This window comes from Pseudorasbora parva, chromosome 2 (genome assembly GCF_024679245.1).
Source record: "Pseudorasbora parva isolate DD20220531a chromosome 2, ASM2467924v1, whole genome shotgun sequence".
NCBI classification, from domain to species: domain Eukaryota; kingdom Metazoa; phylum Chordata; class Actinopteri; order Cypriniformes; family Gobionidae; genus Pseudorasbora; species Pseudorasbora parva.
Window position 1 is genome coordinate 42770088 of NC_090173.1, and position 22018 is coordinate 42792105.

At 36.3% G+C, this 22018-nt stretch overlaps 1 protein-coding gene across 1 annotated transcript in view; it reads left to right on the top strand.

The window, feature by feature from the left end:
• baiap3 (BAI1 associated protein 3) overlaps window positions 1-22018 on the top strand; it is an 84075-nt gene that overhangs the window by 50165 nt on the left and 11892 nt on the right. The window contains exons 3-21 of the mRNA XM_067420585.1: window positions 1031-1118; window positions 7870-7947; window positions 8052-8159; window positions 10599-10658; window positions 11205-11271; window positions 13711-13924; window positions 14021-14065; window positions 14150-14227; window positions 14363-14468; window positions 14561-14668; window positions 16308-16400; window positions 16485-16588; window positions 16798-16915; window positions 18469-18593; window positions 18980-19070; window positions 20339-20395; window positions 20560-20657; window positions 21107-21158; window positions 21276-21427. Coding sequence (XP_067276686.1) covers window positions 1031-1118; window positions 7870-7947; window positions 8052-8159; window positions 10599-10658; window positions 11205-11271; window positions 13711-13924; window positions 14021-14065; window positions 14150-14227; window positions 14363-14468; window positions 14561-14668; window positions 16308-16400; window positions 16485-16588; window positions 16798-16915; window positions 18469-18593; window positions 18980-19070; window positions 20339-20395; window positions 20560-20657; window positions 21107-21158; window positions 21276-21427 — 1842 coding nt within the window. The remainder of the gene's footprint in view (window positions 1-1030; window positions 1119-7869; window positions 7948-8051; window positions 8160-10598; window positions 10659-11204; window positions 11272-13710; window positions 13925-14020; window positions 14066-14149; window positions 14228-14362; window positions 14469-14560; window positions 14669-16307; window positions 16401-16484; window positions 16589-16797; window positions 16916-18468; window positions 18594-18979; window positions 19071-20338; window positions 20396-20559; window positions 20658-21106; window positions 21159-21275; window positions 21428-22018) is intronic.

Sequence of the window (22018 nt, forward strand, 5' to 3'; positions counted from 1 at the left end):
TATGTAAGAAATATATTTCAATGAATCATAAAATGGCCCTGAAATGTCACGACATTAAGAAATCATGGTAATTTCAAACACTTATATCACTAACAACAGTAGTCTGGCCAGGATATTGTCATTTAAAAGTTGTTTTTGCAGCCCTCAGCTGATGTTGATGTTGACATGTGTTGTGTTTTGGCCTGAAGCTCCACCCTCCACCTATCGACCAATCACGAAGTCAGTAGTGTTTCAGCATCCGGGTTGCCAGCTCTGCTCTAGTTACCACAGCAGCAGCCACAAACGTTCCTGCTGATCCTGGTCCTATCTGGCAACCTCCAGTCAGGGGGAGGGGGAGAGGGGATACACCGCTCTACTGTCATTTGAAAGTGATTGCAGTACCACTTTTGGCCACAATCTTACATACACTTCCTTTAAGTTAGTCCACCCATGAACAAATTGTATGAAAACATGAAAATATGATAAATTATTTATACGAATTTGCCAAAATGTATAAATTGCCATGAGAGAGTGTTGATCTATTGCAATGACAAAATGATCTGTTTCTGTATTCAGATAGAATAGACTGTTGGCGGAGCTTAATTAGGAAGTTCATCAACTTTAATAAAAGGTTAATTCTTTGCTGTATTTCATAGTTTCATAAAATGTAGAATTCATAAAACTATTCCCTTTTGTATTTGTATTATCCTCATCCTGTCACATGTCACCACCGCTCTCAGTTTCAGTCTAAATTTGATGATTTGACAGTTTATTACCACTTCTCCATTTATCTGTTTTCAAGTAATTGCATGTCAGCCCAAAACAAGCATTTGCTGGATGCCTGTCAAAGATCTTGTGTTGCTCATCTTATCTTATTACTGTGAATGAGCAGCACTCCAGAGGTCCAGATGAGCTTTCGGCATATATGTGATACTGATTACAGTGAAACAGAGCCGGGGGAAGGGAAACTCTTTGTGAAGCCACATTGTGTAATTAAATGTAAACATGAGTGAAATGTTTCGCAACTGAACAGATCCATCTCTATTTCCAGGGTTGCCAGGGGAAACGGAGATTTCTTTGACCGCATGAATAAAATCCTCCAGAAACAGGACAGTCTGCTGTCTGCCGGCCAAATGGAGGTAACCACACTCTTCAAAAGATTGCATCCCTGCTTTTACCAGGGTGTATCCCTGTCATCACATTCCCCTGTGTGCTCAGTCTGAAGAACCAGGCCATATTAAAGTAGTTCTCTCCTGAACATTGCTGTGGGATTCAGCGATCGCAGAAACTCCCCCTCCCTCTTATAAGAGGGAGACAACATCAGAGTTAATGTCCTTGAATTAGATGTTTATTGAAGAGTGTTACTCATCGCCCACTGTTCTAGCAGTATATGTTAAAAAGGACAGCAATCAATACTGGCTGAGACTTTGCCTTCAAGTGGTTCTTGATGATCAAAATGTCATTATGACTTTTAATGGCTATTGCATACTCACTATTGAAGCATCTTACAGAAATATGTAGTCCTGACGATATAATCACACAATTAATTTATGAAGCTTCATTGAAGAAAGTAATCTAATATTTATCTTTGTGGATGGAATCTTTGATTTATCACTCAAAAAGAATGACTTGTTGAATTTACTTATATGTGGTGAGTGGTTGCACACAACTATATTGAGCAATTTTTACAAAAAGCTATTTAGTTATATGGAACAAAGAAAATTCAAGTAAAGCTGGCACAATTTCTTTGCGTAAATACAAACCATTTGAATTTGTCTCTGTTACATAATATTTGTGCCGTTTACTTAATGATGTTATGTTAAATTTATAAAAGTTTATTATGGAAGGTGTACACTGTTATCAATTTAATTTTCCCTTAAAAAATGTAAATAACAACAAGCATATTTTTAAAAATAAAATGCAAAATTAACTTATTGGACAAACTGAAAATATTTAATTGAGAGCAGGAATTCCATCCAATGAATTTATAAGTGCCCACAGCCTAAACACAGGCACATAATGGTAACCACAGAATTACAGAAACTCCTCTAAATGTCCAACTGAACATTAAACACTAACATAAACTAATAATATCTTTCCCTTTACTGAAAAACACATAAAATAACAGTTTAATCCATGCATTTTCTCTTCTAGCGCAGTCCCTTGCAAAGCATGCTGGGAACTACAGATCCACTGCCCAGTTAGTTATGTCAACACAAATATTTCATGTAGATTTAAGGCAAATTAATTGAGTAAACTTCAGTTTTAAATATATTAGGCTGATTGAACACATATCTAATTTCAACACAACTTAATTTAATTAAGTAAAGTAAACATCATTTAAATGTGTCTTATCTATGACGGGCCTGAATCATTTTTTTTTTTTTTTTTAGTATTATCCTCCTCTAGCCCTTTAATGCATGAATTAGTGAATCACCACATATTTTTATACCCATTTTTTAGTTTTTTTGTAAATCAGTCACTGTTTGTAATTAAATAGGCAAATGCTTCATAGAGTGTATGATCGGATCATTATTGCAGTGTTTATTATGTCTCTAGCATGACAATGTCAAGATTCATCGGCACGTCCAGAACTTTACTTCATTTAGTCCAGTCCAGACCTTAAGTTCATTGAAAGTCTTTGGGCTGGAGGAGACTTTACAGAATGCTGGACTCTTGCATTGTCAATACAAATCTTGAACAAAAATAGATGCACAGTAGCAGTGTAGCATTCTGCATTGTTCTTAGGAAAATCCAGCCGTTGAGATTTTTTGTCCTGTCTTGCTTGATCTGCTTACTTCAGGTCATGCCACAACATTTCATTCGGATAAAGGTCAGGACATTGACTTGACAATATTTCAGAAAATTTCTCTGGCTGCTCCTCTCCGTTATTGATTTACTTGTGTGTTTAGCCTCATTAACATTGCAATGCACAACCTACACTCTGTTATCCATCAACTCGTGGATGGATTTCATGACATTCACTAGTGTATTTTTCTGTATAAATCAAGTCAGGTTTCGTGCCATTCTTCTCATTAGTCCAGCTGTAAGAAAAAAACAAACAAATATAATTCCACCAGAACTTTACTGCGACAATGGCAATGGTACAAGGAAATGTCATGTTATAATAGTAATAAATGTCAACTTACCTAATTGACAGGAATAAGTAAGAAATGCAAAGTGACAAGCAGTGCAGCATAAAATACAATGCCTATCAAGATTAAATACAAAGAAGACCTATAGTTATATTCTACTGTTTCCACAGGGAAGATATACAATTAGGATTCATTATGCCCACAAATACTGCAAGCTATCCAGTTCTTAGGCTGTAAATCATGATACTCCCACCACCATATGGCACGTCTGCTATGAGGGTCTGATGTCTGAATTCACCATTTTGCTGTGGGCGAAAATATCCTTCCCATTTATGCTATAAAGATCAAGTTTTATCTTGTCACCCTGGCACACGTGTCTGGATCTTTCTTGTGGTCTTTAACAAAGCTGAAATGTGCAGCACTGTTCTTTTTGGCGAGCAGTGAATCCCTTGAATGACTTCCCACGCGCACATCTCTCGCTCAGTGTTTTCCTTACTGTGGAGTGGATTCATGAACTCTGACAGCAGTTAGTTCTAGAGTTATTGTTAGCAAATTGTTGGCTGATTTTCTTACTTTTTTGTTTATGATCAAGTGACACACAGGACGTTGAAGTAAAAAAGCACATTCGTTTTCTCCATAAGGGAAAAGATTTTTATGAAAACATAAACTGTTAAATACATACCTTCTGTTGATAGAGGGTATGCTTCTGTTGAAGCTGTCAGTTCACATCATTTCAAATTATTTGATATCCATGTTTAACAGCAGTGTAAGCAGTGTAAACTAGGATTGGAAATAAATTTCCACCAATCAGAGAATTGCAGTAAGAAAAGTTTAACCAAATTGACAACTCTGTGGTATGTTGTTTCTATTCAAGCAATTTAAATCAATACAATTCTGGAAAAAATTAAGAGACCAATCTCTCAATGTTACTGTAAGTGGTCTCTTAATTTTTTTCCAGAGCTGTTGTTTTATATTTCGTTTTTAGGGCTTTCAAGCGATTCAAATTTTGAATCCAATGAATTACACAATGTGGCGATTAATTCATCTATTTAATTGCAAATTAATCACATTTAATTTGGTTGCAAAATTAGCCCCTAAAGATCATCTAAAGTCATTGTGTTAAATGAGAAAAACAAATAGACATTATGAACCAAGGAATCAGGCTGTCTGTGCTCAAACTTGGCATCATCAAACCACACCTTTGTTTTGAATAGGTGCCCTCTAGCGGACGGAACAGTTACATAGTGTAGCTTTAAGTAAAGCTCTTTTTATGAATGGGTCATTGAATCATTGGTTCACCTAAACATATCTTCCCTTTTTAAGAATGACTTCAGTGCCGTTCTTTGTTCTTTTCTCAGAGAAAAGCTTAACTCCAAGTCTTCCAGAGTCACGGTCAAAGCTGATTTGAAAGACCGCCGTTCGCCAGCTTCTGTGTTTACTAGAAGCACACAAACACAACTCGGCCATCGTTATGTTAAGCCTCGTCCACCGACTCTATACACGATGTGATTGGCCCTGACCAGAGTTTGGCGTTTCCAGTTCAGAAGTGTATTGACGACACTCGCTGTAAAATAGATTTGCTGCCGCTAGGGTGCGTCTAAATTTTTAGGCTAACAAGATTGTGAAGTACAACACAATATAAATGTTTTAGTTATTGAACTGCTGTAGTTAATTTCACATTTGCACTTGTGCTATACGGGACTGTAATGGCAAAATAATTAACTCCATCGCTTTACTGAATAAGAGAAAAATATTAGCCAATTATCTTTATAAAGGTTTATTTCTTGCAAGAAAGAGCCACAGTCAACACAGTCATCATCAGTGCCTGCATCGAGTGTGAACTGAAGACATAACAGAAGTCACAATCTCTTATACCCCCATTGTCAAAACAATCCCTCTCAGTACTTACCACACATGGTAAGAGTGTTAAACATAGCACAGAAGTGTCCTGTATGGCAGAGACACATATTAGCTCCTGTATGAATACAAACACACTCTAAATAATCAATATTTTTCATCAGTGATTATCATTTTTCCACAACAGGACAAAAACAGCTCTCATAATATTGCTATATCATGAAATCATGACATGAATATGAGATTTTTTTTTTGTACCTTGACATTCTATTCTACGGGCTCCCCCATGCAGTGAGTTTCATTTTCACCAATCAACTGCATAATATATAAGATGAACTACAGTTGAGGTCAGAGTTATTAGCCCCCTTGGTAAATATGATCAAAGATGGCTCTAAAAATAAATCTGCATTGTTTATCTTTTTTATATTTCATTCAGAAAAATCACAAAAATCAAACCTTTCATTGAAGTAAATGAATTGAAAGTGGTAGGAAATCACATTACGAAATGTTTTTTTTTTCTTCCTCCAAAAGGCATTGGATACAATTATTGGCACCCCTAGAATTTTGTATGAATAAAATATATCTGAAGTATATTCTCATTAATATTTAAAAATATTTAGCACACCAGGGTGACTAGTAGCATGAAATTGTCCAGTTATTGTTCCACAGGAGTTTAAATATGAGGTAATCATCCATCACAATGAGTAAAACCAAAAAATATAGTTCAAATGTTTAGAAAAAGATTGTTGAACTTCTCATAATAGAAGTTGGGTGTAAGAAAATAGCTAAAGCATAAATAATAATAATAATATAAAAAAAAAAAACATCCGGGAAATAATTAAGATATTCCAACCAACTAAAGATGTTGTGAACCTGCCTGGAAGAGGAAAGGTGTCTATATTGTCCTAATGCACGGTGAGAAGGATATTTGAGAGGTCAAAGACTGTCCAGTGATCACAGATGGAGAATCGCAGCGATTAGTTCAGTTTTGGGGACAGAATGACCAAAACCCCTACATCACCACATGTTGTTTGTGTTTGGGGTTTCAAGAAAAATCCTTCTCACCCATTCAGAAACAAACTCCAGCCTATTCTGTTGTCAGACACGACCTGGAACTTCAAAAGGGTCCAGCTTCTAAGGTCAGGTGAAACAACAAATAAGAGCTTTTTGGCTGCAAATGGATTTGATGCTAACAGGGATAAAAATTACTCCATGGCCACGGTTAAAAATGCTGGATCTGCAAAATTCTTGGCCTATTTTTGCTAGAGGTAAAGTTCAGATACATAGATCAGATAGTTCAGATACATAGCATCATGGCTTCTAGTAAACACCAGCTGATATAAAATTGAAACCTGACCGCCTTATAATGGGCTGCTTCCATGAGGACAATGACTAAAACAAACATCAAAATCAACACAAAAATGAGTCACTGAGCACAAAATGAAGCTTCTGCCATGGCCATCCATCACCTGACCTGAACCCTATAGAGAATGAGTGGTGTGAACTGAAGAGAAGAAGCACCATGGAGCTGGGAGTCTGAAGGATCTGGAGAGATTGAGTATGGAGGAATGATCACTGATCTTGTCAGGTGTTCTCCAAACTCCTCAGGCAATTTAGGAGAAGACTCAGGAGTGTTATCTTGGTAAAAGGGTGTTGAAAAAAGTATTGAATAAAAGAGTGATAATAAATATGTGTTTTGCAGAAAAACATTTATTTTATGAAGAGATTTTTCCCCACATTTTCAATTCTTCTACTTCGATGAAAGGTATATTTAGTGAAAAGATCCAAAGGATTGAAAATGCAGTTTTTTTTTTTTACAAGTTTCATTGTTCTTATTTACCAAGGGGGCCAATCATTCTGTCCAGAACTGTACATATAGGTCTGATGCATTAAATACGTTAATAATTTTAACACTTTTTTTTTCTTCTCAGAACGAATTACTTAAATTAACACATTAAATTGACAGCCCTATTTTTTTCTTTATTTGTGTCATTTGCAAATGTTTCATGTGATTGTAGTTCTTTCTCTCATTAAAGGCGTTAAATACACATTCTTGTACCATTTTGTTTTGTTTTTTAAAAAAAAACATTTTTTGCTTAAAATCAGAGTTTCTAATGTTGATTTACCTCATAACTGGTTGGTTTGGTTAATTGTATTTAGCTCTTTAATGAAGACTTTATTAATAATCACATTGGGAATAATGATTAGGAAAATACTTGGACAAATGAATAGGATAAAACTGAATGGCACTCTATTCAGAGAAATTCAACAGGTCATGCCATCCTGGGAAATGACATTTTTTTTCCACCCTGGTTCATTTATTTGTTAAATATAAATTAAGTGTAATCTACTGTATCTGTTTGTCAAGGCCTAAAACCATTGGTTTGTCTGGAAGCTACCATAAGGGATTACAATAATAAACCATGGTAGAGAAACAAATAAAAAAATAAAAAATACATGTTTTATCTGATCACTTTATAAAGCACTTACTAAGCCTGTTTTCTTTTCATTTTTAAAAAAAATTCAGATTCTCCCTGAAACTCCTGATGGCTGATTGTCAAGTCATTGATTAGAACATTTGACTCAAATCACTCCCCTCTGAGAACTGATTGTAGAAACGTAAATGATGTTCATTGACAAAAGTGTGAGTTTATCACTGCTCTATTGTCGAGATTCCCTTTATCTATTAACATACCCAAGGTAAAAGCTCATATTTTGGATCAAATTATCCATTTCTCACAGGGGATAATTCTGAAGAGCTCATAAACTCTCTGCTCGCTAGCTCATTGCTCTCAGTCGGTGAAGCCTTTGAATCTGCATGGTTACCGAATTGCTTTATGCTCATTGTTACGTGCAATTAATGATCTCCTCACTCTTCACTGATCACCTCGCCTGTCGTCTTTGTTTCTAATGGTTGTCCGTCCTCATGCATTTACAGGAGGAGAGCAGCTGTGCTCCTCCACCCCCAGAGTGCAAAGACCAGGCCTTTGTTCCAGAAAGGGCCACCAGGGATGAAGTGAGTATCCTGGTCATCCTTTCAAAACGCAATGATTCAGATGATTCCTTCTTGTGGTACATTACTGTTTTTCTGCCATGGTAAAATAAATCATTCTGTTTTAGCTGGATTTGTTGTATGAGGAGGCCATCTACACCGTGGTCAATCGGGTTGGGGTGCCATCGCCAGAATATGTTACCAGCGAAGGGGACATTTTCAACTACATGCAGAAGGTGCAACACTGTTATTTTCTTAAGAAATCGCATAGTACACGATTCTGGATTTATTAAACACAAATATCACGATGTGTGTTGTTTCTCATGGCGCTCCAAATCCACCAAGACCTAAATAAATATCATGCTCTGATTGATTTCTAAATAGAAATGAAATGGACAGAAATATTTGTTTTATCTTTTGTTTTCAAAGTGCTTGTGTTCCTGAAGAAAGACTAGTCCTTGAAGGGATTGTGGGGGAACGAAGGGTTGTGTTTGGGTGGTGGTGGTGGTGAGGGGGGTTTGTTTACTTTGACTTGGTTTTATGAGTTGGAGCAGATGCTCTTGTCTCAGACATGATTAAACATCAAAGCTCGTGCCCAATGGGGATTGATGTTCGGTGCTTATATTACAACTATGAAACCCCTGTCACTCCAGAGGAGCCGGATTCCATTCTGAGACCTCTAACACAGAGGTGTAGCAGGTCTTGCGTTTGAAGTGTCTGATCTATAATGTTTTATCTTCAAAAAAGAAGAAGAAACTGACACAGCCTGCAGCTTTGATTACCATCATTTCCATGAAAGGCAAAAACCCCTTTACCAAGAATAATGGTCGTCGGCACTCATAAGCTTTTAATTACCCTTTAAAGTATAAAAATTTGAAGCTTATGTAAACAGTTTTCTATGCAATGTTTTCGAAAGTTGTTTAAGTCTTATAAAGCAATTACTTGGACTCCAAATTTTATGTTTTTACAGAGAAAAGTAATACACTATATGTTAGTCTTTCTACACAAGTTTCCAACTGAGTAGCCATATAAGAACAAACTTTTAAACAACTTCTTGTTGATTTTTTTTTTACAATAAAAAAAAAAAAGATTTCATTGCATGCATATATAATATTGTTACATGTATGCCTGTCTTGTCTGTCCACACGAACATGGGTATCTTCAAAACCGCAGCTTTTTTCTACGCGGTTTGGCTGTTCGTCCACACGCAAACGCTGTATCCGGTTACTGAAACCAGACTTTTTTGAAAACTCCGGCCAGGTTGAAGATTTTTAGAAACTCTGGTTACAGCGTCGTCGTGTAGATGGTGAAACCGGAGATTTCGGCTTTTTAAGTCGAAGTACGCTCCGTTCTCTCCTTTGTTTGACGTCAGATTTTCCACGTTATCTCCTTTTGATTTACATGAGTCGAGTCTATGCGGTGGACTCTACTAACAGCGCTTATCACATGTAGAGCCTACAGATACATTTTCAGTTATTTCACTGTATTGCAGAACAAAGGTGCCAGAATGCAGTAATACAAAATAGTAAAGCAAGTTTGTGAAGCTATTACAGTCCACTTCGGCCCTGCACCATACCTGTCACTGAGTCCAAAGTAAAGGAACTTGTAGAAGGGTTTCACTTGAGCCCATGGCATCCCTCAGTCAGTGCAATGTGTATCGGTTCCGTGGATGGGAGCCATGTGAAAATCAGGCAGCCAATCATAGCGTAGTTTTGCATTCTCATGTGGAAATTTTTTTTTTTTCAAACCGTGCTTGTGTGGACACGATTGTTTTTTAAAACGGAGGAGGAAAATAAAATAAAACTAATAAAAATACCCGTGTACGTGTGGACTAGGCCTAAGATTGTGTTTCTCCCCAGTTCAGTTAATTAGTCTTGTCAGTCACCTGTGCCTTGTCCTTCACCTGCACCTCGTTTTTCCTCATTTGCCCTGTATGTAAACCCTCAGTTTGCTCTCAGTGTTTGTCGGTTCTCCTTTGTATGTTGTGTTTTGTGCATCCCTGAGTTTCCTGATTAAAATACCTGTTTCCTGTTCTCCTTCGTCTCTGTGAGCTTATCTACAACACACGATTTGTAACATATATACTATAATTATCTCATACAGTACTTGTCTACTTTTTTCTTAAACATTTAAGAACAGTTTAATAAGCCTATAGAAATGTTTTTTTTTTTTTTTTTAAATGAGACTCCCTTGAAATAAAACATATATACAACATATATTATATATACATAACTCTCAAAACCGGAGGTTTGGGGGTCATTCATATTTTATGCCAACCAGGGCTGAAGTTATTTGATCCAAAGTACAGCAATACTGTGAAATATTACTGCAGTTTAAAATAAATGTTTTTGTTGTAATGATGTCAAAGCTTTAGTCTTCAATGTCACAAGATCTTTCAGAAATGATTATAATATGATCTGATTTGCTTCTTAAGTAACATGTTTTATTATCATCATGTTTTAAAACAGTTGTGCTGCTGAATATTTTTTGGTGGAAACAATTTTTTAGGATTATTTGATTAATAGAAAGTTCAAAAGAACAGCAATTATTTGATCCTCTATAACAATGTAAAAGTACTTAAGCACCACATACTTGTGAACGTGTCTGTCACTGCATTTATTAATAATATTTTTTTTCAAGAAACTATTATTTCCCCTGATCACTCTTTCGCTCAGGTCTTTGATATGGGTCAAGAGGAGCATGACATCATCCTCCAGAGAGTCAGAGAATCAAAGGTGAGGGTTTTTTTCTGATACTACATGACTCTCTTCTTCTCAACATTTTGTTCTGACAACCAAAGCATATGCTGCTGCCACCTTTATTTCAAGTGTCAACTTCTTATTTCTTTATAGAGAGATTTGTTTCTCCTTTCATATATGTAGATAGAGAGCCTCTCTTATTAAACAGATGTAAAATCAATAAAAGAAACTATTTAAAAAGTTGTATCTTTTGACTAAAACTTTGAAAGGTCACTGTGAAATCTTGGAATAGAACAGAAAAATGTTGTGCCAATTGAATGTGCATCACAGTGATTCAAGCCTTCAGTCTCCCACTGCCTGTGTCATACATAATATACTCACATCTTTCATCTAAAAAAAGAAAACATCCATTGACTTCTTTGCTCTCAAATAGCTTTGGCACTAAAGCACGGCATGCCTGCATTTATTTTTCTGTGCACTCACTCAAGGTGCCGCCACCATGTCGAACAGCAAATGAAACATGTTCAGTTTTTATTACTGCTGTAGTGCTTTCTAATCCATGTCTGAAATGTTCTTTTGTAGAAAGCCAGCTTTTCCCTCAGGGTCTCTGTAATGAAAGGCAAAAATCTCATGGCGAAAGATGCCAATGGTAAGATGTTTTAGCCTTTGGTTTATTGTTTGTGTGCTTGTTTTACCTCTAATATCATTTCTTTTTGATGTAGTTTTTTTTGGTTTTGTTTTTAAGTTTCCAGAACAGCAAGACAAAACATTCACATCCAGACATAATACCTACATTCCTTAGAAAATCTTAACAATTTATTTATTTTACATAAAGCATTATAGAAATTGTATTCGTTTTAGACAATATTTTGTCTGTAAGGTTTTTGGTAACACTTAGGAACAGACTGTCCACCAAACAACAACAACAACAACAACAACAAAAACACTTAAAGGGGTACTTCAGCGCTGGGAAGATGAATCTATTTTTAAACTGGGTCATTAATGTAGTAGAAATTTTAAATTATTTTTTAATTTGGTGCTTTCTAGACCGAATTTTTCTGAGAAAAGACAGAAAGGGTATTTTTGTCTCATGGGGATGAAAGACAACAATTCCCAGAATGCTTTGCTGCCCTACTTCAGGAATTTGAATACTCATTTGATCATTTGAATATACTCCAGGGTTTCTACTGATACAAAGCCATATGCTAATCGCTGAAGTAACCCTTTAATAGGTCGGTGTTTCAGGCACCTTATTACGATTAACGTTTGAAAGTCATGCGCCCTCTAGCTGGTGTAAAAATAATGACAGTGTCCTGTTACATCCGTCATCATGAAATGACGAATGACAGTTGTTACCAATCAAAATGCATGTTCATTTAAATGCAGTGACTTTTTAACGACCAATTATTTCATATTTACCGCTACACCCACTCCGTGATTTATAGTGGACTTTATGAGCACATGCGTTCCCTGGGATCGAACATGTTATATTTTTCAATGATCTATCAATTGAGCTATGCAAAACCCAATATATGATGCAAATAAAAGGAAATAAAGCATTAAAATGAAAGTGTCCTGTCGTCGATAGGGGCGCGACTTTAGTAAACGCTCCTATGGGTCGTATTTAATGAATTCAATTGCAAGAGTCCTGTTGTCGATAGGGGTGCAACTTTAGTAAACGCTCCTGTGGGTCATATTAAAGGGAAGTGACAAACGGCCTATATAGGAATATTGGTTGGAAGACATACTGTCCCTTCGTTAATGAAAAACTTCACAGGAACAAATGAGTAACAGTATTAACATTCTAGTAACTACACGAAACTCTGTTTAACTTTTAGTAATAATAGCGCTCAGTTGAATGTGGTAGTTTACTATTAGCTAATCAATAATTACTACTTTTTTTCATAACACCCAGAGGACTACTGAGAACTACTGTATACAGGTTCATAATTAACATGAATAATGCATAATATATCATTAATTCTAAAGTAAAGAGAATAATAAGCAAATAGTGAATCAAGTGTTATTGCATCCTTCTTAAGGAATTGCTAATTATTTGGATCAGTATTCCAAAATGAAAATAAATTTGTAGTAATTACTGAAATAATTGTAAGATTTATGTAAGACTTAGGCCTAAGTAATTACTAGTGGGTTATCATGGCCTTTACTTTAGAATACTGGTCCAAATAACTAGTAATTCCTTGATTTATGTAGTAACCCCTTACGAAACAAAAATATATTGTAGTATATTGGAAAATATCATGCAATACATTAGGCAATATATTCACATATATGGGATTTTATATTTATATTTTCCAATATATTGCAATATATTGAAAGCGGCAATCATTTGTATATTTTGCAATATATTACATGAATATATTATATATTTTATATACCATCAATATATTATTCCATATATTTACAATATATTAAAATATATTTCAAGTAATATATTGGTAAATATATTTTCCTTTCGTAAGGGACATGTGAGTCATTACTATACTAAAACCTTACAACATCCTCAAAACTGTACCATAACTTCAGTCATTATTAGAGATATTAGGTTTTTACTTTAGAATACTGATCCAAATAATCAGTAGATCCCTCTAAAGGATTTAGTAACACTTGAGTCATTACTAGTGGGTTTCCATGATTTTCACTTTCGAATTAATTATAAATGATGCATTATTCACATTAATTATGAACCTGAACATAGTAATTCATAGTAGAAGGGAGAAATGAAAAAGTATGATTAGCTAATAGTAAAGTACCACATTCAACTAAGCACTATTACTTATTAATGAATTAATTAGTTAATTGATTCGTTTCTTGTTAGTTAATAGTAGTTACTAGAGTGTTATTACTGCATTACTCACTTGTTCCTGTGTTAGTCATTAATGATGGAACAGTATTCTAAAGTGTTACCAGTTTGTTCTTATTTTAAAAAGCCAAAATTTACACCACATAAATGCTCTAATCATTTTCAGCAAAACCGACTGAAAAACATGTGTTTAACTGTTTAACTATTTTTCTTGACCGTCATTGAATAAATTAGCCTTTTTTTTGCCTCTGTCACACCGGGTAGGCTACAGTGACCCCTACTGCATGCTGGGAATTCTCTTGGGACAATCACCCAAAGACACAGAAGAGAAGAAAGAGAGGAAGTTCAGTTTTCGCAAGAGACGGGAAAAGTTAGAGAAACGCTCCAGTGTTAAGGAGGTGTTGGCGGGAAGGGATATCCAAGTGACCGAAGTCAAACCAGAGACTCTTAACCCAGTGTGGAATGAACACTTCGTTTTGTGAGAATCTTACTGTTAGAATTGAAAATATATTATTAGATGATCTGTAATTATGACTTATAATGGAAGTGGGACAAATGTGCTTGCTTTCCACAGTGACATTGATGATGTTCACAATGATCTTCTCCATCTGGACATATGGTAAGATGATTCAACAGATGTCCTTCAGTACGAGAACAGTCATCTCTGTTTTTCTCACTGAAAAGTTGTTATTTTCCACCCTAGGGATCATGATGACGATGTTTCTGTTGCGGAAGCCTGTAAAAAGCTGAATGAAATCAGTGGATTTAGAGGAATGGGCAGGTAGATCCCACAACAACTGTCTGTTCTTTTAAAGCTAATGAGCCTAAGAAAAAGAAAATCTGACACATTCTCTGCAAAAAACTTGTTGAAATGCATGCCAAATGTATGACTCAAACTGTTGCATCGTGATATTAGATATTTCAAGCAAATTGCCAAATCCGTGAGGTCTAACGGGGCCACTGCATCAGGAAGTGAGGAGAATGCTGATGATTTCCTAGGTTGCATCAACATCCCATTGAATGTAAGCTCTAATTCTGCACACTCAAGTTATTACACCAGCAAGGCAACTTATCGAGTTTGTCTACTTTTGTGCCACTTTTTGTCTTTTACTAGGAGATTCCGGTTGTTGGTTATGATAAATGGTTTAAGTTGGAGCCCAGATCCAGCGCATCAAAAGTTCAGGGAGAATGCCACCTGATTCTTCGCCTCTTCACCACTCAGGTACTGCTGCTCATCTGAAATCTATAGCACGCATTAAAAGGATGGTTCATCCTGAAAAATGTAAATGTTATTATCATTTATTCACCCTCATGTAGACTATATTGCCAAATGTTTTGGAGGGACACCCCTCCAAATCATTGAATTCAGATGTTCCAATCACTTCCACAGGTGTATAAAATCAAGCACATCAGCATGCAGACACTTCTACAAACATTTGTGAAAGAATTGGTTGCTCTCAGGAGCTCAGTAAATTCAAGCATGGTATCGTGATAGGTACACACCTGTTTAATAAGTCCATTTGTGAAATTTCCTCACTACTAAATATTCCACAGTCAACTTTTATTGGTATTATAACAAAGTGGAAGCATTTTGGAACAACAGCAACTCATCCACAAAGTGGTAGGCGACGCAAAGTCACACAGCGGGGTCAGCACATGCTAAGGCGCACATTGCACAGAAGTCACCAGCATTCTGCAGTGTCAATAGTTACAGACTTTCAAACCTCAAGTGGCCTTCTGATTAGCTCAAGAACAGAGTAGAGAGCTTCATTGAATGGGTTTCCATGGCCAAGCAGCTGCATCCAAGCCTTACATCACCAAGTGTTAAACGCAAAGCTTCGGATGCAGTGGTGTAAAGGTCACTGACTCTAGAGCAGTGGAGATGTTTTCTCTGGAGTGAAGAATCATACTTTTCACTCTGGCAATCCGATGGACGAGTCTGGGTTTGGCAGTTTGCCAGAAAAACGGTACTTGCCTGATTGCAAAGTGCCAAGTGTAAAGTTTGCTTGAGGGGGGATTATGATGTGGTGTTGTTTTTGTATATAATAAGTCTTGGCCCAAAAGGAAATCATTGTGTAAGCATACCAAGACATTATGGAAAACTTCATGCTCCCAATTTTGTAGTAACATTTTAGGGATGGCCCCTTCCTATTCCAATATGACTGCTCACCAGTGCACAGAGCAAGGTCCATAAAGACAAGGATGAGTGAGTTTGGTGTGGAGAAACTTGACTGGCCTCAACCCGATAGAAAGCTTTTGGGATGAATTGAGTGGAGACTGCAAGCCAGGCCTTCTTGTCCAACATCAGTGCATGACTTCACAAATGGGCTTCTAAAATAATGACCAAAAATTCCCATACACACACTCCTGCTGAATTGCTGCAAAGGGTGGACCAACTCCATATTTAACCCTACGGATGTAAAGGCAGGCATCCAAAAACCTTTGGCAATATAGTGTATTTGAATTACTGCATAGATTCTATTTTTCTGTGGAAAATGTTTAGAAATGAATGCTTTTATTCAGCAAGAATGCATCAAATTAATCAAAAGTGACAATAAATTAAGTTAAATAAAAGTTACAGGAGATTTCTAGTCAGCCCATTAGAATCCATCCTGCGCTTAGAATAAACAGACCGCTATCATTCGCTGATGTGGATGGTCATATATAGTTACAGTTATCTATAGTTATTATTCTTGGTGAGAAGTGTGAATGGGTCTTTACTGATCCCAAACTTTTGAATGGTAGTGAATATTCTAATCCATGTGGGTTTGGAATGACAGGATGGTGAGTAAAGGACAGAATTTTCTAACTCCTGTTTATCTTTATAATATGTATTCATCACTGTTTGTTCTGCTCAATAGAGAGACACATCACTGAGTAAAATGGCCTCCAATGTAACCATTCACAAGAAGATGTTGAGTCAGATTCTGGACTATGAACATAATCAAATTAAGGTTGCACTTTTTTTGTATTACATTGCCTAGCATTCATCTGCATCAAGCTTAGGTCCTGTCATAAATAATCCATTTTAATTGCAGAAAGAGCCTTATAACTGGAATGGACAAGTGTGTGCGGCTGCCTGGACTGTGCTGTCCCATCATGCAGTGCAGGCTGACCTGTCCCCTTTGCAGCAAGCCATCATGTGCGTATTAAACATCAAACCTGTAGTGAGATCATAGCTCGCCACGCAGTCGGCGTGTTTATTGACAGAATGAGCTCAACAGCATGAAAACAGCAAATGCTTATAACACCAAGACCCATGATAATCGCTTCATGCTTCAGCTACACATGCCTGCCAACAGTGAGACTGACACTAGTGTGTAAAACGGATGTTTTTGCATGTGTTTGCAGCCGTTGGCAGTGTTACAGCAGCCATCACCGCTCTCAGAGGATGAGCTACGCTCTGCTTCTCAGGCTGCTGAAAACCGTGGAGGCAGAGTGGGAGGATACTGCTGTGCAGAGGGAGCTGGTGGGTCTTTACAACAGCTCGCTGACCCTGAATGTCTGGCGAAAATCTACCTGCCGTAACACAGTGTCTGGAGATCACTCTAGCGCACTTTCAAATTTTACACATTAGGGGTGACTTCATTCCGCTGCAAAAAAAAAGCATGTTCTTAACCAGGATTTTTATCCACCATTTTCCAGTAAAATGCAAACATTTGCAAACAAGACACATTTACTTGAGAAATGTGCATGATATTAGGATTTGTCGTCTGAGAATATTAAAAGATAATACTGTTCCTATATTTTAAAGGGATAGTTCACCCAAAAATAAAATAATATTTTATATATATAAAATATTTGAAGATTATTGCTAACCAAACAGTAAATGGACCCCTCTGACTTCCATAGTAGGAAAAAATACTGTGACAATTTTTTTCAGAAGAAAGAAATTCAGACAGCTTGAGGGTGAGTAAATGATGATAGAATTAAAATTTTGGGGTAAAATATTCCTTTAAGTGTAAATTAAAAGGCTAAATTTTGCTTAAATATATGTTGCTTTAGAGATATTTAGATATTTTTCTGCAAAAACAGTAAAACCGAACAAGTTTTTGGGTTAAAAAAAAAGAAAAAAGCATGAGGTCGTGACTTTAAAGTTAAAAGAAAAATTTAAAACGTCTTTTATTTTAAGTGTTTTAGAATGCTGTGTTGTGTGAAATGCCTCAAATATAATATAAAATATAAAAAATATATAAATTATAAAATATATAAAATATAAAAGGTGTGCAGCTCAATGGTCAACAGTGTCCATTAAGTGCATGTTTAAAACAATGGAAAATCAGCACAGTCGAATCTAAAAATGACCTGTGTGAAAAGTGCTAAGAGAGATATTTTTTTCCACTTTTGTCACTTTTGCTCCCAGTATTTCAGTTTAAAAACCTGCATCTTTACCACCCACAATCCCCTTTTAATCAGGTGCAATATGCCATGAATATTTATATAAAGTCGCTATGTAACATAATTAGCAACATTTGTTTTCTTCGGTTGTTAATTGGATTGAGGCAGATCTGAATGCGAGTTTGCAGTCGATTGTAAAAATGGGGTGGAGTTAAATTAAGTGAAATTTTGATTGAAAAAAGAGGTCAAAAAAAGAAAAAGAAAGAAAAAATATTTTCTCACAATAAGATCACATATCTATAAAATATATAGGGTTCATTTTCATTTCATGTCGACTTGCAAAACAATCTTTTCATCACAAACAAGGCTACTTCCTATGTAAACGAGGCTTATTATACTCATTGTTATTTGTCTGGTGCATTTCACATTGTGCTCATGAAAAGTGCCACATTCCCCACAAACTTGCACTCAGAATCGAAGAGTCGCACTGTGCAAATTGCATTCAATTGTGTCATTCCTTTAGTAAATCAGGTACTGAAACAACACGGTGAGCGTGCGCAAACTGCAAATAAAAGCTTCTATGAGCAAGTGTAATTAATTCTTTATGAATTCCCCTCTAAGGCTTTAATTTGGAGCTAATTCTTTTCGTCTGGGTCCATTCTTGTAATGTGTTTCTGAGTGCAGGAGAGTCTCTTGGCAGAGAGCTTCAGACTTTACTGTGATTACTGCCTGTCTCAAATGAAGAGTATGCGCCAAGTATTCCCCTGCAACAATTCTGCTGCCATCATACGCTGTGAGCTTATGCTGAGGTAAACTTATACCCACACACACGCACTCAGGCTGCAAAGAATCGTGAGCTCGTAGACCGGCATTCGTACGGTCGATTTTCTGGCCGAAGGACCAAAATAAATCCATTTCAATTCAGATATTTCTGCCATCAATTGCAGCAGCTGTGTCTGCGAGCTCATGGTGGTCTGCCCTTTCAAACTCCTCTGGGTAGATCAGTATTGGGTAGCGGGACACACAAAAAAATACATATCCTGTGGGGTTTTCTAATGTTGCTACTACAATGTAGTACAGTACTCTGGGATCAGAGACATACCAACACACAAACACATGCACAATGCTTGCAGTTTCCAGATAGTGTCTTTGAAACTGTTTTTTGGATCAATATCTTTGTGTATGTGTGCTTTAGGAGCATTGGTCACATGCAGTCAATGGCAGCCTTTACAGCAGTGTGTTCAAACCGCAATGAACTGCACTTGGAAATAGCAACAGTTATAAAGGTAATTAGATATTCCAGACCAACAGTAAGACATACAGTGGTCCCGAAAGGTATTTGGACACTTAAGCCACAATTAATCCTGTTTAAATGTCTTTACTATTTTTAATAAATGCTGTTCTTTCAAACAAAAAAACCTTAATAATGGTTTCCACAAAAAAACATAAAAAAAAAAAAACATGGAGCAGTGTCCGAAGCCTGGAAAATGCTGCCTTCAGAGGACACATTTTAAGGCAGGAAGGCATCAAGCAGCGTCCGAAATCTCTAATGTTTGCTTCACTTCCTGTCACCTGAGAGACCTTCATCTGATCGATTTTTAAAGGCACCATTCATGTATCCTTCGCTGCCTTTGATATCCCACAATCCTGTGCTTTCCATTCAGTGACAGTTGAGCTGGGGAAAAAATATGGCATCCGAAAGTTGCGTTTGCTGGTCAGTTTGTGTGTAAAGGGATGTTTTTTACCATTATTTTCCACTTCTGATATCATTTCTAGCGTGAAATTACTACTGTAGTAATTAAATGTTTGTTTAGTTCTCACCAAAGCTTGCTCTATTTTTCTGTAGATCATCAAACTGTTTCACTGCCTTAGAAGTCAGTTAGAAATGAGTTTCTTAAGGTGCCTTCGTGCACAAATCGCTGCCTTACAAGTCATTGTCTGATAAGGCAGCGAGGCAACGAGCTGTCTATAGGTTTTCAGACGCAGTAAATGATTTCTTAAGGATCATGTGACACTGAAGGCTGAAGTAATGATGCTGAAAATTCAGCTTTGATCACAGGAACTAATTACATTAACATAGAAAACAGTTATTTTATATTATAAAGATATTTCACAATATTACTGTATGTTTGTTTAAATGAATGCAGGCCAAAATGTAAAAAAAACAAAAAAACAAAAAACATTTTGGTTTGTGTGACATAGTAAATGTGATAAAGTCCATGTGATGTGATGTGGTAAATCTAGCACACTTTTGTGAACTGGAGAGGAACTGACTCATCTTAAGACCAGATGGTTAAAGGTCATTGCAAAAATGGCAGAGAAAAATAAACGATAATTCTGAGAAAAGCTCAAGCGGATATTGTATATCTAATGCAGTGACATTTAGAAATTTCGACAGTATGTGTCCAAATATTTTTGGGGCCACTACATGCAGTTATTGATTATCTGTTTACTGTGAAATATCACCTGGAGCATATTTTATTGTATTATGGATGCATTGATATATTTTTACTATTTTTAATTTTTTTGTTTTTTTGCTCGTTCCTGAATTTAGAAAGGCACTGTAGAGTGGTATGAAGGAATAATATCAAACATTAAACCAGAAGAAGGAGTAAGTATTAATTTTATAACAATTGCAATTTGTTAGCTGGAAAATAAAATGGTCACCTAGTTTCAATGGACCTCTATATTACATCATATATTACCCAGCATATAATCTCTTTAGGCATTAGGTGTTTCTGTGAGCTGACTTATTTGTTTTCTGCATTCCTACAGACTTTAGAGGAGCAGCTGAGGCGGTTGGTAGTGGTGGTGGATGCAGTATGTGAGGATGTGCAGAGAGGACAAAATGTCTACAACAAGCTTTATTATAGGTATTGTAGCATGTAAAGATGACATATAATTTTAGAATTGCAAAAAAAAAATAATGACAGGTTTTTTCAAACAGGTTTCCAGAACACACACCCATGTCTTCCATTGGTCAATCAAACAGATAGTCCTGTCCTAAACTCAGGCCTTTGGTATAGAGTCAGTGTTTTTGGATTGGACTGGTCGGGATGCTAAGATAAACAGAAAAATATTTGAATTGCCCGTCCTTGGCTTTTCTTATTTTAAAACTTTGGACAATCAACCTACAAAAAGCTTATTTATTGCTGTATCTCCAAATTGAGCTGAGAGAAGACTTTAACAGTTAAAACATGATTTTAACAGTGAAAAAAAGGCACAATTCAGCTTTACTGAGATTGGTTGGGACACACCAACATTAAAATAGAGCATTAAAAAACAATCCATTAAATACATGTTTTTGTGTCTTGTCTTTCAGCTCTGTGAAGGTTGATTTCTTCAGCATCTCCTACCGGCAGTTAGAGAAGCTTGTAAGAGCACCCCTGGGAATGCTCAAAACATTCTCAGTTAAAAATAAGTCTTGCCTCAAAAAACAGAAGCAGAGTGATCGAGGGAGCCGAGTGATAGATGTTGTGCTGTGTCTCTAGGTGGCAGATGACGTAAATGTGGCAATGGAGCGAGTGTGTGGGAACCTGGAACAGGAGAGTTTTCATTTCACCCAAACCATGGGAGAGACCCTATTTGAACTCTACATGTGCATGAAGTCCCTCAAACGCTTCAGGGAGTACCTGCCTATCAAGTTAGTCATTGGGTTGCCCTTTATCCATCTGCATGAGAGCTAATTCATTGTCTAGACTATTATGTAAAGAGTGACTCACATGGAGAGAGAAAGAGAGAGAGATTGAATGTACAGTCAAAAAATGTATTCAGACACCAGATATATTTTAAACTATAGTTTGTTTATGTAAATGAGGATAGCAGGTAAACTGCAACATATTACACCCCAAAATAATTCATACAGCAAAAGTATCAAAAGTACAAAAAGTAAAAGAGAACCAACATTTTTCAGACTCTGATCTGACCATGTTTTGCTGAAGGTTTTTTTTTACACCACAGACTGAACAAAACAAAGCATTGCTTGGTGATTGGTTGACCTAAATTGCTGTTATATAATTGTGTACTTCAAGTTGATTGGTTAATTTTAAGCCATTACATACTTTTCTATCAGATATTTGACAATATCAAGATGAGTTTGTTCTGACACAGTTTAACTCTAAGTTCTTGCCATATTTTATTGCCTAGCGTATAAACTTGTGATAATGTGAGCAAATGTTGAAGATGTCTGAATACATTTTGGTTTGACTGTACATGAGGTTTGATAGATTAATGG